The following is a 15,234-nucleotide window of genomic DNA, read 5'->3' on the forward strand; positions in this document are numbered from 1 at the left end:
ACTTGATGTAATTTATAAAGCTTTTATATTACTACCGACAGATACTTAATAGCAAAAGTATTTATTCAGAGTGACAGCTGGTGCTTTAGAATATGCTAAGGACCTATGGTTTATGTAAGCAGGCACAAGAAAGTACATTTCCTAATTTACTTATTTTCAGTGACATCCATCTTAGATATGCAAACTCCATTTTCTTTCTGAATAATGATATGCATCTTTAGCAAAAATATATACCGTATTTATATTTCCATGGTATGTATGTGGTAAAATATTTATCAAAAATGTATAAGTAAGACAAATAGTTATTTATTACCTAAACGGTGAGTTGTGGTGTGTTGACAAAAAGTTGGAAATATTAAGCCAAAATCTGTTTGTTTAGGAAGAACACCTGAGTGTTTTTTTTTATTTTAACTTGGCTGCTTTGCATTTAATTCTTTAAAGTTCATCTTTATTGAATAAACATCTTGGATTAGATCTCATTTTATTCCTTGTCTATTTTTTTTTCAAAACAAGGTATCCCTTGCAGGAAAAGTTTTGAGAGCACTACACATTGACCATCATCAAAGACACCAATATAATTACCATTTCCTCGGGCCCTCCAGCTGTCGGCACATAGTAGACTTTATATTGGCGCACATTTCCTTCTGCTGCCTCCCAGCGAACATTAAGAGTACTTGTTGTTGGATCATACACCCGGAGATTCTTCACAGTACTAAGAGGCTCTAAAATGCAAGAATGTATACAGTTAAAGCTAAGCTTTGTAAAAATAGAAAACGTGTGTGCAATATGCACAAAAAAAAAAAAAATAATAATAACCTGTGATGAGTTTCCAACTGGGTTGCCAAATGTAGGCCAACTAATCCATTTTGAACAAAGCTGGAGATTTTTTATAATTTAGTTGTTTAGTTTTTTTTGCTAAACTTTGTTCTAAAGACTGAATTTAGCACATATATGTTTAAACATTCAAAGGTGAATTCACTAAACTCATTATGAATCTAAACGCTGATAATTCCTTGTTGAAGAGAGAGCAAGGATATAGACTGTTGCATGTAATAGAAAGCATTAAGGAATTTGCAAAGATAGTTATTTTAAATAACCTCAATGGCAATGCATGGTATTACAAGTAAAAGGGAAAAAAGCATCCAGGCCTATTTTATGCCAGACGGCATATGCCATCTGTATCATTGCCAACCACGCGTGAGCAAAATATAAACTAGGAAATCACCACAACAGGCATTTTGCCACGACAATTCCGAGCCTACAGCAATTGGCTGTACACAGAGAGACTTGTGGCTGGATTAATAAATAAGTGCTTACTTGTCTTTCCTCTTCCAGAAATTCTCCCTCCTTCTCCCTCAGCATATTGAGATGCCACCGTGATCGAGTACTGCGTATCTGGCTGTAACCGTTGCAGGACAACACTGTTTTGCTTTCCTCCGACTGATGTCTAATAAGGCAATGAATGTATTAGACACTTTGACTGTAATGTTGTTCATTAAGCACTTTCTTTTTGCTTTCCAGAAAATGATACTTTGTAATTCTTGTAGCTATATGGAAAATTGATGACTACATGTTCTCTTTAAATCAGCACTGCTCAATATTTTATGGATTAAAGTCTAAGAGAACAAAAAGCTTTGAGTTATACTTACAACTGGCAGCTATCCTTTACTTAATGGCAAAGAGGTGTTGAAATGATCATTTATAATGGGCATTGAAATGCCCCAGTTTTAAAGTTGGACGATGAACAATGCTGAAAATACAGTTACCAGAGTTATCAAAGGAACATTCATTTTTTACAGAGTTTTATTTTTTTTCCCACATGTACAGCTGAGAATTCTTTATACATAGACCTTTAAACCTGACCCATGGAGTTCCCATAGGCCATGCTGACATAGCCTTCTGAGATAAACACGTAGGAAGATGGCTGTGCCTTTGCCAATATTTTAAATCAGTATGCTTTGCCATTTAAGATTTAGAGAAACAAATTCAGCTGTAAGAATGTGTTTTAGTAGCAGCTGGAAACAACTTCAAGGGCAGGCCAGTTGCACAATACAATATTAAAGAGAAATAATCTTAAATGGTATATCATGCTAGACAGCACGATTCTAGCTAAAGTATTTGTCAAATAAAGTATTTTACTAGAGATAATAAATGATGGCATTTCTTCTCTTAAATTGCATTGGTCAATTTCAGCTCCTGCAAATATTTTCTTGTGAAAATGTGCGTGAGTGCATGAATACTTGGATCTATTACAAGTTGCTGCTGGATTCTCTAAGAATAGAGCAAGTGTTTCTTCTGCTCACTGAATAGCAGTTTCTCCATTTAAATCTTCAGTAAGCTGAGTGGACAAATTGTTTGGATAAGAAAATTCAACACTTGATGTCAAACTCATCCTACACTATTTACAAAAAAGAAATCTGCCTTTAATAGTTGTATAGTAATATTGGCATTATGTTTTAGTGATCCCTACCTGCAGGCTCACTATCTGAGTTGACCCTATACACAGTACTTGCGTCTGGCTTTGTGGGTTCACTCTAATGCCTCCTGGCTCTTAAAAAATAGGTCTGCATGGTCTTTCTTCCATGATCTCTCCCTTGTTGGAGAGATGTTTTTACCTCCTATGACCAACACTGTTAAGTGTAAGATTCATGCTACTATCGCCAAAGGTTCAAGTGGCTTTGTTCAATGGCTAGCTATTGCTGGCACATCATATCGGGGTTCATTACCTCTAAATATGTCTTTCCTGTACCCTGTTTTTTTTTTATTGTAAAGTCCTTGCCTTTTTACTCTGGACATGTGTTGTGATTAACTGAATGGATCTTCATTTGCATTCCTGATATTCAATACCTCATGCTTTTTGGACTGCATTTAAAACGTATTTTCAGTAAAATATATATCACCAAAAAAAAAAAAAATCATCAATAACTTGTGTTGAACTTTTTTTTATGTGATTTTTTTTTTTTAAAACATACAAAAAAATGTAAGAATTGATGTCACATTTCTAGCCAGGGCATAACCAAGGTATACCATGCACTGGAGGAGAAGCAAAATTTACATTGGTTCCGTTTCTACATGTCCACGCACTACGTTCAATACAAAAAAATGTATAACAATGACTGACTGGGAGGCAAGACGAAGATGCCCAGTTCCAGAATAGAAGTAAATACAGGTGTGTGTATATCTACGCACTCTTTTATTTACATATCTTCAAATCTCTGTTGTTTTTTCTTTGAATATAAAAATAAGAGAGCCTGGTTTTAAAAATGAGAAGCTGACAGTTTCCCTTTGCATTTGTTCTGATCTATTGTACATAGATAACAATAGTTTAAATGGATGACAAATATGATTACTAAAAACTTAAATAGTCTGTGAGAAAAGATTAGTAACTGCCCTATGATATAACTTCAATTTCCTACACCTTAAGCTCTTACATTCCTATTTTCTTGTTGTCTGTTATTTAAGGACTAGTATAACTTAAAAAAATGTTGGCATGAACATAATTCTTTTTTTTTTTTTTTAAATAAAATAAAGTTTAAATATCCATTTGTTTTGAGACATTTTTATAAAGGAAAGCAAAACATTTCTGAAATGTTTGTAGATTTTCATTAGTGCTCTGAGAAGTCTATATTTAACTTTATAAATGCGCTTAATTGGCACAGTTTTGCCAATAAATAAAAAACACTGGCAATCATAAATGCCCCTATAAATTCCACCACGAGCCTGTTTCATTAGATTCTTTTTAAAACATCTGGCTTACTTGAAAGCCACCTTCAGGCAAATCCCCATAAATGGTTTATTATGACACCTCCTAGGCTGTATGGTATCTCTGAGGCTGTATTAAGTTTATAGAAAACCCATTTAAAGGCACTTCAAGCTGTCAAAAGTAGTGCACTTTTTTTCATAAAGTCTGCATTCCTTGTTTTATAGTTCCTTTCACTGTTCATTAACCATGTGCAGTTGATTGGTTGCCACTCACAAACTGCACATTACTATTACAATTGCTTGTCTTTGGTACTTATTCATCAGAGTATCAACCTCACTGGTTCTAAATATTTACACCTTGTTCCAAGTTTACCTAAATTCAGTTATAGAGTTTGAAAGGGGCAAAATATCCTTCTGATTCCCCTTAGCTATTTCAAATAACGTTACTGATGCAATTTAAAAGCACCATAACAAATGTAAATGTAATATATATATATATATATACTGTTTTTTTTTTCAATTTAGAATTGTAATACTGTAATATATTGTAAAGAGGTTAACTAATGTGTGTGAGCATATTTCACAACCTCCATGCCTCCTATACAGATGCTATCTTGAAGTATAGCAGTGATGATATTGGTGCATTCCTATACATCATCACTCATATTCGGTAAAATATGCATTTAAGATAGAGAGTGCATCAAATTACATCTAAATATCCAATTACAAAACATTCAATGCTGAGAGTACATTTGATTACTAGGCATTTGTATATCTAAGTTCCTTCTGTGAGAAGTTAAAATAGCAAACGTGAAATTTTCAGTTATATACGGTATGTACAGTTATGTCCTAAACACAACATTTAACATGTATTTAATTTGTAAATGTCATTGAATTTAAATCCCAGTATTTATAACGAAATAAAATGCTTTGTCTTTAAGGTGCATGGCCAAGTCAGCAAAAGTTCAATTTTGGTGGCATGATCACATTTCCTGTATAAAAATATACAGCTTTACTTATGTGTCATACTCAATACAATCCTGAAATACATTTTAATTGACCAGTTAGGTAAAAAAACTTATATGACAAAACAGATCATATAAAAAGGTATCCTTTACTTTTACAGCTAACTTTTTTTTTTTTAACTCTTAACTTTTAAAGGCAAGCAGCAGGCTGCAGCCACAATACTTCCTGTTTTTAGCTTTAAATTCTCTGCAGGTATCAGCTTGTTAATGGCTGTCCCTCTCTGAAATGGCATTGTGAGGGAAGCTGGCTTCTTCTGTAGAAGCCAGATGTTGATCCAGCCACTCGTTCAATGGACGATAGTGTCAGCTGATCGCTCTCAGCCAATGAATGACATTCTATGCATATAAATAAATAGTAGTCACTTTATTTGAGAAGCCTTAACAAAGGCTAGTCATGATCAACACATTAGTACTATCAGTTGTAAGGCACTAATAAGGGACCCGTTTTTACTTGAGGATTACTGAACCATTCTTCCTAATCTGTATTTTGTTGCCAGTTGGCAGAACAATGGACATTGCGACTCACGGTTTGATTATTTAGATTTTCTAAGTGAGATTTACAACATAGGCATCCATAAAGACAAATACTGGAGACAGAAAGGGATTAAGTGGAATAGGTAAGACAAAACAGAACTGGCTTGGAATTGAGAAGAATAAGATGTAAAAGGATTCACTATCCTCCTGCAATAACCATAAAATAAGAGTCTTGGAAACTGCCTTTTGTGGTTTGTTTTAAATTATAGTTAAATTGATTTGGTTTTAAAATGGGAGATGGATTCTTGCGAGAGAGAATCATTAAAGTGACTCTGTCACTGTGATATAGCTTTTTCATAAGAAAAGAATCTTTATGAAATACTCATGCTAACAGTGCTAGAATTCGACATTCCAACACAGTCAAAAGATATCATAAGACAATGTAAGGAATAGTCTTGAAAAATACTTGAAAATATTTGGAATTTTGTAAACACTCACTGCTGTCACTAGTGACAGTTGTGGAATTTGGGCATCTTCTTGTACTTAAAAAGAGGTGGTCTATAAAGGATCATGTTTTCTTGCAGGATCCACAGTAAAACTCAACATTGCACTTGTGTACAAGAGTACAAGAAGTGATGCGGCTCCTGGCAGATGAAGCTACGGGTGCTGAAGAAAGAAGATGGTGGTACCCAGAAGGATAGGTTCAAGCAAGTATATCTAACCTTCAGCTTTAACCTGAGGGCACCTCACATCAAGCGGGAAGTCACCCTTGGGGGTCTTTGCAAAACATGCAAAGCGCACCATAGGTGACACAGCCACTTTAAAAAAAAAAAAAAAAGATGGGTAGGAATAAACAAGACTCCTTTAACTGATTCCAAATTTTCTCTGTATAACCCTCTAACTGTACTGTGCTTTATAACAGTCATTCTACAAATGAGTTTTTTTACTTTTACCATTAAGAGCAGATGATGGATCTATTCTGACTTTTGAAAGGTAATTTGGCCTGGACTAAATTGTTCTCGTCATGCCAGACAGCTATTTTTATATGGGGTAAACTATTTTTCTTATGTCTTTTTTTTTCATTGTACAAACATATCAGATAAAGTGGGGAGAAGGCAATATTTCCTGCTGAGCTCAGAGGATTTTATTATAATTCCTTTGATTTATTTTTAAACAAATATGTTCTATCTTCATACTTTCCACAGATGCGTTTTTATAGAAACAGCTGGAAGTGCTTTGATCTAAGCATCCATACTATTAGATGATAAAAACAGTCTTCAACTTCATGTTAAATAAACACAAATTTCATTCATTTTAGGGCCTACCCACAAATGTTCTCCAACTGGTGTACTCACATACCATTTCATATTCGATTCAAGACAAATACTCATGATGTTAACAGTACTACTATGAAGGTAGTCTTAGTTGGTAGTAGGGATGTCCCGAATGGTTCGCTGGCGAAAAGTTTCTGGCGAACATAGCTTGTTCGCGTTCGCCACGGATGGCGAACATATGCAATGTTCGGTCCGCCCCCTATTCGTCATCATTGAGTAAACTTTGACCCTGTACCTCACAGTCAACAGACACATTCCAGCCAATCAGTAGCAGACCCTCCCTCCCAAACCCTCCCACCTCCTAGACAGCATACAATTTTGATTAATTCTGAAGCTGTATTCTTTTTTTTTTTTTTTTTTTAGACAGAAGTGTGTTATATTTCAGCATGCTAGGCTGAACGTGTGTATATCATGGCTAGTTGCACTGAGGGTATGAGTATATAGCAGTACATTGTTGTGAAAGATGGCTGTCATGTTCAGGGTGTAGCTTGCACGTCAGAGGCGGCTCTCTAATTAGGCGGTTTAGGCGGATGCCTAAGGTCTCGCGCTGGCTGGGGCCTCGCGGCCGCCTAAACCGCCTGTGGGCAGACTGTGTCAGGTCCTCGGTCACTGACTCTCACTCTCACATCAACCCCCCTCCTTCTCACATCACCCCCCCCTCCTTCTCTCATCACCCCCGCTCACTCTCACCATCACCCCGCTCTCCCTCTCACCATCACCCCCCTTACCCTCTCACCATCACCCCCCTCACACCATCACTCACCATACACACAACACATTTCAGTCTCAGACAAAAACGCAAACATGCTCACAGAGACATACATTCTCACACACAAGGATACTCTCTGTCAGACACACTCTCAGGCACATACACAGGTAAACTGTGCATCAATGTGTATATGTAACACTTTTTTGTTAGTGGGGCCTCATGTTTGAGTTTCGCCTAAGGCCTCATAAAGTCTAAAGCCGCCTGTGTTGCACGTTATCAACTGTGTATTTATATCAGTAGCTCCACCACTAGCTATAAATCAAGTGTGAGTCGCCCCATGAGATGAGACTAGTGAATAACATAATACATGAACGGTTAAGGTAAAGGCATGTAAGGAACTACGACAATAAACTCTTTAGGAGGTGAAATAATGACATGTTTAAACGCTTGCTACTTCACGATTAGTTAATGTGCAGAGAGCAGTTCATGTGATCAAAGGCATGGTGTGGAGGATCAGCTATAGTGGGACATGCTTGGCAGGCTGCTGTTTACTGCTTGTGCTCATCCGATCCCTTCTGGGCGCCAGGTGCAGACCCTGGGAGTCCCTGATACCTGGAACAACGAAGGCAAGTCTCTGGCTGAGTGCCGGGTTCGCGGCTTGAGGTGGTGGAAGCTTGTTTTGTTGGGTGGTCGGATCTGTCCCGATGGTGCTTCACTGTCAGGATCGGGTCAGGGATCCAACACGCAGAGTACAAAGAGTAGCAGATACGTATACCGGTCCTTAGAATGGCCGGACTTAACGTATAACTACGATAGAATGGTCAGAGACAAGCCGAGGTCGAGGGAACGAGAAGACAGGTAAGCGAGAGACAAGCCGGGTCAAGGATAACAGAAAGACAGGAGAGTAAATACCAAAGCCGGATCAGAACCAAAAGGCAAGAGAATAACAAAGCACTGTGTGACTAGGCGGACTAGAACCACGACAGGGCAATGAGTAAATGAGAGAGCCACTGTTAAGTATCCTGGCTAGGGAGAGAAGACACGCCTCCGGCGAGTCCTGATTCGTCTCCCGAGATTTGAGTGACAGGACGTTCCGGGTTGGCGTCATGACGTCGACCTCCGGTCCTCCTGCTATAAAAGGAAGTGACTCCCTCGCGGCCGGCGTTAGCAAGACCGAGTGAACCGCGAGGGGCCGAGGAGACATGCCGTCCGGACGGATAAACTTCTACGTCTCTACCTCTCTCAGAGGTAGAGGCCTCAGGTACCCTGAAGTCCAGTGCGGGATTGTAGTGGCTTAAGGTGGGGGCGAGTGATTGACGTGGGGCAGGCTCTGCATTTCTGTTTGTGCCTCCGGTCCCGTCTTCAACACCTTTTGCGTTGGTGGATTTTAATGGGGACTGCTTCGCTTAGCTGTGGTGGAGTTTGTTGGGGCTTCCTGCTTGTTATTTGCTTCCAAAATTAATTAAAGAGTCTGTCCAGTTTAGACTCAATATCCTGCCATGCTTTGCTGGTACCAGGAGGACACGCGGATGCCGCCATATTGGGAGAGTCGCAGATGAGTATGTCAGCCTGGGCGGCTGTGCTCTGTGCGTCCATTAGCTCCAGACAGCCTCTCAGGGGTGGACCGGGATAACCCCCACCGGTCCGAGGGGGGTGGGTAACGGAGCTCCTGCCGGGAAGTAGCTGCTCCTGGGCATCCCAGGATCGGGAGATCGACTGCCTCTCCCGCCCGGTGAGCACCAGGTCACACTTGCCACGCGGAGGTAAGTAAGACTTTGTAGAGTTGCTGACCGCTATTAAGCATGTCGGGTCAGTCAGGTAGGAGCAACATTGCTGGGTCATCCCCTTCTGGGGTGAAATTCGCTTGTTGATAGCTGCGTAAAGTGAGATATTGAGGGAGCTCACACGAAGTGCATCTTTCCTCCATGACAGCTAGGCCCCGCCCCCCGGAAGCTGCATTCTTAGTGAGAGGAGGGACAGTGTAGCTGCTGCTGATTTAATAGGGAAATCGATAGCTAGGCTAGTGTATTCAGTGTTAACTACAGTCCTGAAGGACTCATCTGATCTCTGCTGTAAGGACAGCACCCCAAAAAGCCCTTTTTAGGGCTAGAACATCAGTCTGCTTTTTTTTTTTCCTGTGTAATCTAATTGCAGTTGCCTGCCTGCCAGCGTGTGTGTCAGGCTCACAGCATATACTGTGCCCACTTGCCCAGTGACACCACTCATATCTGGTGTCACAATAGCTTGCATTTAAAAAAAAAAAAACACTTTTTTGACTGTAATATAATAGCAGTCAGTTTCCTTCACACATGTGAGTTTAAGGGCCTGCCAGGGCACAGTGTCACACCAGTGCAACTCATATCTGGTGTAACAGTAGTGTACATTAAAAAAAAAACCTAGAAATTTGACTGTGAAATAATAGCAGTAAGTTTCCTTCACACGTGTGCGTTTCAGGGCCTGCCAGGGCACAGTGTTACACCAGTGCAACTCATATCTGGTGTAACAGTAGTGTACATTAAAAAAAAAAAAAAAATTTGACTGTGAAATAATAGCAGTAAGTTTCCTTCACACGTGTGCGTTTCAGGGCCTGCCAGGGCACAGTGTTACACCAGTGCAACTCATATCTGGTGTAACAGTAGTGTACATTTAAAAAAAAAAATACAGGGGGCTTGTTGTCACCTTTCGGGGACCCTTGTGTACGTGGCTGGGTGAAGGAAGAGACCTTCCATGACATCAGTGAGGACAAGGAACGGGACATGGCTAGCTTGGTATCCAACCTTGTGCAAATGGGGAGTTTGCGGTTGTGCAAATGGACTGTTTGCGGTTGTTTGCGGTGCGTTAAACAGGGAGTTTGGTCTGTCACTGTGAAGCGGGCGTAACCCTTACACTACCTGATCGATACAACATCATACCTGATGTTTTAAAGCACGTTATTCCAAACTATTTAGGAATGTTAGGTGATTTATGCCCTTTATGGAATAAAACCAGACTCTGCATCAACTATGTAATTTTCCATGGGAGTTTTGCCATGGATCCCCCTCCGGCATGCCACAGTCCAGGTGTTAGTCCCCTTGAAACAACTTTTCCATCACTATTGTGGCCAGAAAGAGTCCCTGTGGGTTTTAAAATTCGCCTGCCTATTGAAGTCTATGGCGGTTCGCCCGGTTCGCCCATTTGCGAACATTTGCGGAAGTTCGCGCTCGCCGCTCGTGAACGGAAAATTTTATGTCCGCGACATCACTATTGGTAAGGAGCAGAGATGGCACAAAAACATTTCCATTGCTTAAGTCACAATAAGAGAAAAGAAGAAAAAGCCTGATGCATTTTGCCGATTGCAAAAGGATTTACAAAATAAAATGTTGTTAAGGTTTTTCTCCTGCTTATAAGTCTGGTTATAAGTATGTGACCACATTTTAGGAAAGTTTTCCTTGATAGCATTTGTGACTATGACAATTGTGGCTCTCTAAAATTGCTGTTATATTTTTTTTTCTTGAACTTGAGGACTAACACAGTGCATTGTTGATTGGTAAGCAATTGTATTGCAGATTGTATTGTCTCTCTGATTGTATCTCCTCTTAAGGCTACAGTGAATTATCTCATAATAAAAGGTTTGGATAATGCAAAACCCTTTCACCTTTCGATTCCTCAACAAACTGTTTTCTGTTCTTTAATTGTACAAAGGTGTCAGTGGATTCTGATGTACTACTACTATAATTTAAAATTCCTTAGATCTGTATATAATTTACTTCTCAATATTGCTCCTTCCAACTTCTTCTGAATTATTGGCCTCTTTATCCCTCCTCTTCCTTACACCATATTTGTTTCTCATACCCCTGCCCCATGATTTCCCCAATTACTCTTACTCCAAGCCTCCAACTATTTTAACAACTTCTTCCAGCTCTCTTACACCATTTAATAACTTCCTAAAATGTACTTCTTTACAAAAGTCTTCTTTAACCTTTCATTATTCAGCCCCTCTCTTTTCAGTCAACTGACCTCCATACATTGACCGTTCCTCAGTTATAATACCACCAACTCTAATTCCAAATAATTCTAAAGTTTTTTATCTTATGATAATTGTACAATATTAATTAATTCTGTATAATCTTCAATAATTATATAATTAATTTACTGTCTAAACCATATTATCATATTGTATCAACCGAGTCTGACCAAGTCCAGAAGATTTTAAGGTTTTATGTATCATAAGAAATTAAAACTCACTGTTTGTTCAACGGCATCACCATCAAGAGGCTGATAAAAAATTCTGTATCGTTGTACTTTGCCACTAGCATGATCCCATCTTACAGTTAAACTGCCAGAAGTTGCATTGAAGACTTGGAGGTTACGAGGGCCAGTTCTAGGACCTGAAAATGAAATGCCAACTATTATAGTAACAAAAATCTTGATTGAAAAAATACATTAAAATGCCAATAAAAATAATATCACATTCAGCCTTAATGGGAGTGCAATATCCAACTGTTCTCTATTAATGAATGTCCATTTTATATTATTTGTGCCAAACTTGTTGGATAGTTTTTGCTGCTAAAAGTTAGAACGCAAAATTGATTCTATGCTTCTACTTTTTTGTATGGATTTATAGATGGAGGCCTGGCTATTGCTTGGTTACTACTGGAAAGAACCATAGAATAGACACACAAAGACACTTCAATGCTAATAGAAGCATTATTCAACTCTGAAAACAATCTCTGTAACATTTTATATCTGTCAGCACAAGGAAGGAGAACCAGTCAGTAGATGTACAACCAGCCACAATGCAGGAAGTAACAAAATAAAATGTGATTTAGAAGCATTTCACAACCGTATATCGGGCCTTAGAATGGCCGGACTTAACGTTAAAGAGAAAGGTCAATAAACAAGCCAAGGTTGGGGAAACAGAAGGATACAAAAAATGAAATACTAGCCAAATGTCAGGAATACCAGAAGCAGGGAAAGTCAAATACAAGCCAAAGTCAAATACCAGAAATTTCAATTAACAGGAACGCACTCTGTGACAACCAACAAGTGGAAACCTTGACAGGGCACTGAGAAAAGGCTAGTCAGGGTTTCAATATGCCTCTCTGTGTATTGATTGGCTAGTATGTGACTTTTGACCCCAAAACATACATGTGCGTCAATGACGTGACGTCACACAAACGTTGGCGCCATCTTTGTTATGGACAATAGGAATACATTATATAACTCGGGACTGCAGCGGCCGGCGTCCTTTAGACACGCCGATACGAGCACCAGGGGGCGTGACACAAAAATAAGCAGTAAAACATAGTCATAATATAACTTCAAAAACATGGCCATTTACATCAGAATAAAAACATTACTCTCTCTCTTTAACATATGCTCTGAAAGTGGCATTGTAAATTATGCAACTTACTTGGAGCTGCAAGGATCACATCTGGCACTAGAAAAATGAAAAAAAAAAGTTATACTGAGTAGTAATATTAGCGATATATGATGCACCAATTTTAGCAATATTTTTTATGACAAAATAAATAATAATTACCTGTTCGTGCGTTCCCAATTAAATCTTCACTTTCTGATTCATCTGGGTAAATGGCAGTAACTGAGACTTCATAAACTGTGTTTGGATCCAATTCATCAAAAACAAGAGTGTTCTTATCACCATCAACAATTGTCTGTAAAAAAAATGTTTTGTTTGAAAGAACACAATATGGCCATATGGTTTAACTGAATCCTCACATTTGTTTGCCAAGTAAAGGTGATTTTAAGTAGCCTTGTAAAATTATAACACTATTTTTATTTGTGTGCACTGTTCCTTACTCTGTGTTAAGTAAAGTGTAATCACCATGGCAATCAATGGAACACGCTTCTACATTTAGCACTTTGTAATACAGAATAGTACCTGGTTTGCCTTGATAAATATCCCATTATTTGTGTAATTCCTTAAATCTGTCCAAAACAGTGATTTTTTTTTGGGGGGGGGGGCTGTTCCCACACTTTGCCCACAGTTTCCTGTTATTAGTATATTACTGGTAAAATGAGTTTAGCACATTTCTATTTTTCTGAGTTTTGGAACTTACCTCACTCTTTTTTCCTGGTTTCCCAACTGGAGCCCATGTTAATCTATATAAGGCTACATCTGGTGCTCCATGTTCCCAGGTACCGCGAAAACTTCTATTTGTTATTTCAGAAAACTCTAGATTTGTAGGAGCTGGTACCGGTGCTATGAACATTTAAAAATGAAAGAGTTACTTTGGTATTGAACATTTTATGTTTTCTTACATTTTTGTCATTTCATTGTTTTGATTTATGCTTGAACTGTGTTGGATTTATTTTTTTTGCTCAATAACAAGCTAAAATATTGAAATAGAAATAGGGTTTGGTAATTTTCAAGGAATTAAAATGCACAAGGATGATGTTTAATAGGCTTTCTAATTACTAAAGTGCAACATGCAAAATCTGATATAGCCACATATAGAACTGTCTTAGCAGGACAGGGGAATCAAGATAGGATCTATCTCACATTTCAAACATAACAATGGTTCAACACACCTGTGGTCCCTCGAGTAGGTCGTGGAGGAGATTCTCCCTCATCATATACAGCTGTCAACTTGATGTCATACTCAGTTTGCGAAAACAGATCAGTGAGTGGAGAAGTTGTTATTGCTCCATCCACTTCCAGCTAAATAAGAAATTGATATTTTAAATAGTTGTAAAAAGCAGTAAAACTCAATAATGGTCTAACATGTTATTGTCAGGAAGAAAATGAACACTTGTTAATTAATAAAACTATAAGAGATATAGTCAAGGTAAAATGATTTTAAAGGGTTGCATAATGTACATGTCATACCTCTTTGAAGTCTTCTTCATCTACGGTTTTATATTTCAGAATATATTTTCTGACCTTCCCAGGGGCTGCATCCCAGTGCACATTCATTGAGCTGTGAGTTATATCTCTGAGTCTTATAGCTCCCACACCTTGAAGGGGCACTATAAAAAAAAAAGTAAATATTAGGCAAATGTACTAACCTGATCATAGTGTCAAACATTTAATATGTTTTATCTATGTGTGCTCCCACTGTGTGTTTGGTTTTCTTTCTTCAACACCAGTGTGCTAAAATCCAACCACTACTTTACTCACTATTGCATAACATATTTTATTCTACAGCATTTACTAAATGATAAAAAGATAATTTTATAAAATCTTACAAGTAACATCCTGAGTGGTAAGAGGATCGCTAGTTAGTTCATCAAATAAGGCATAACCAGTCAAGGTATACTCCGTATTCGGGACTAAGTCATCTAAAAGCACATCAGTCACAGATGGTCCAACCCGCATCTGTTTTAAAGATAAACAAAAAGAAACATAAAATCGAAATTATGATGCATTAAAATAACACATAAAACTAGAGAAAGTAATTCCTTTGAAGACAATGTTAAAACCATCTGCCTTTATTAAAACGAGGATAGTTTCCTGAACCATAATACAGTGGTTTTAACATTTTTATGGCAACTGACAGATAGAACAGAATTCCTCACCTCTTTCTCTGTTGCAGGTACACTGGCGTTAACAGGATCGTATAACAATAAATATCCAGTGGCACCCTTTACACCATCCCACCTTACTTTCATTGTTTTTGTTCCAACATCGTAAGTGTTAAGGTTTCTCATTGAAGGGATGGGCACTGTTGACATAAAAAAAGATCAGTGGATTGTGGTTTAACATTACAAAACTTAAAATTAAAAATATATACATCATGCCATTATGAACGGGAGGAAATTATTGACGTTTTAAAGTAATATTAATTATTTGTATTGTTTAATAATGATGATTTTTACTTATAAAGATCCCACATGCCCCTCGGCTCCGTTCAATGAGTAAACAAAGCACACAAATAATTCCAAGACAAAATTTAAATAAGGAACAACTGGAGAAAGTCCTACTCAAACAAGGTTGCAGACTAAAAAAGTTGGCAATAATTACAGGTAAAATGCATTCCATTGCAGGTGA

The 15,234-nt window shown here is 38.1% G+C and overlaps 1 protein-coding gene across 4 annotated transcripts in view; it reads right to left on the reverse strand.

Annotated features, from left to right (window-relative positions):
* The window catches only part of COL12A1 (collagen type XII alpha 1 chain), a 165,349-nt gene that overhangs the window by 81,727 nt on the left and 68,388 nt on the right, over window positions 1–15,234 (reverse strand). For all 4 annotated transcript variants that reach the window (XM_063442995.1, XM_063442998.1, XM_063442996.1 and 1 more), the window contains 10 exons: window positions 14,763–14,908; window positions 14,433–14,562; window positions 14,074–14,213; window positions 13,776–13,905; window positions 13,304–13,446; window positions 12,766–12,898; window positions 12,637–12,663; window positions 11,469–11,611; window positions 1,318–1,447; window positions 583–722 (listed from right to left, as the gene is read on the reverse strand). In XM_063442995.1, the coding sequence (XP_063299065.1) occupies window positions 583–722; window positions 1,318–1,447; window positions 11,469–11,611; window positions 12,637–12,663; window positions 12,766–12,898; window positions 13,304–13,446; window positions 13,776–13,905; window positions 14,074–14,213; window positions 14,433–14,562; window positions 14,763–14,908 (1,262 nt within the window). The remainder of the gene's footprint in view (window positions 1–582; window positions 723–1,317; window positions 1,448–11,468; window positions 11,612–12,636; window positions 12,664–12,765; window positions 12,899–13,303; window positions 13,447–13,775; window positions 13,906–14,073; window positions 14,214–14,432; window positions 14,563–14,762; window positions 14,909–15,234) is intronic.

This window comes from Pelobates fuscus, chromosome 2 (assembly GCF_036172605.1).
Source record: "Pelobates fuscus isolate aPelFus1 chromosome 2, aPelFus1.pri, whole genome shotgun sequence".
NCBI classification, from domain to species: Eukaryota; Metazoa; Chordata; class Amphibia; order Anura; family Pelobatidae; genus Pelobates; species Pelobates fuscus.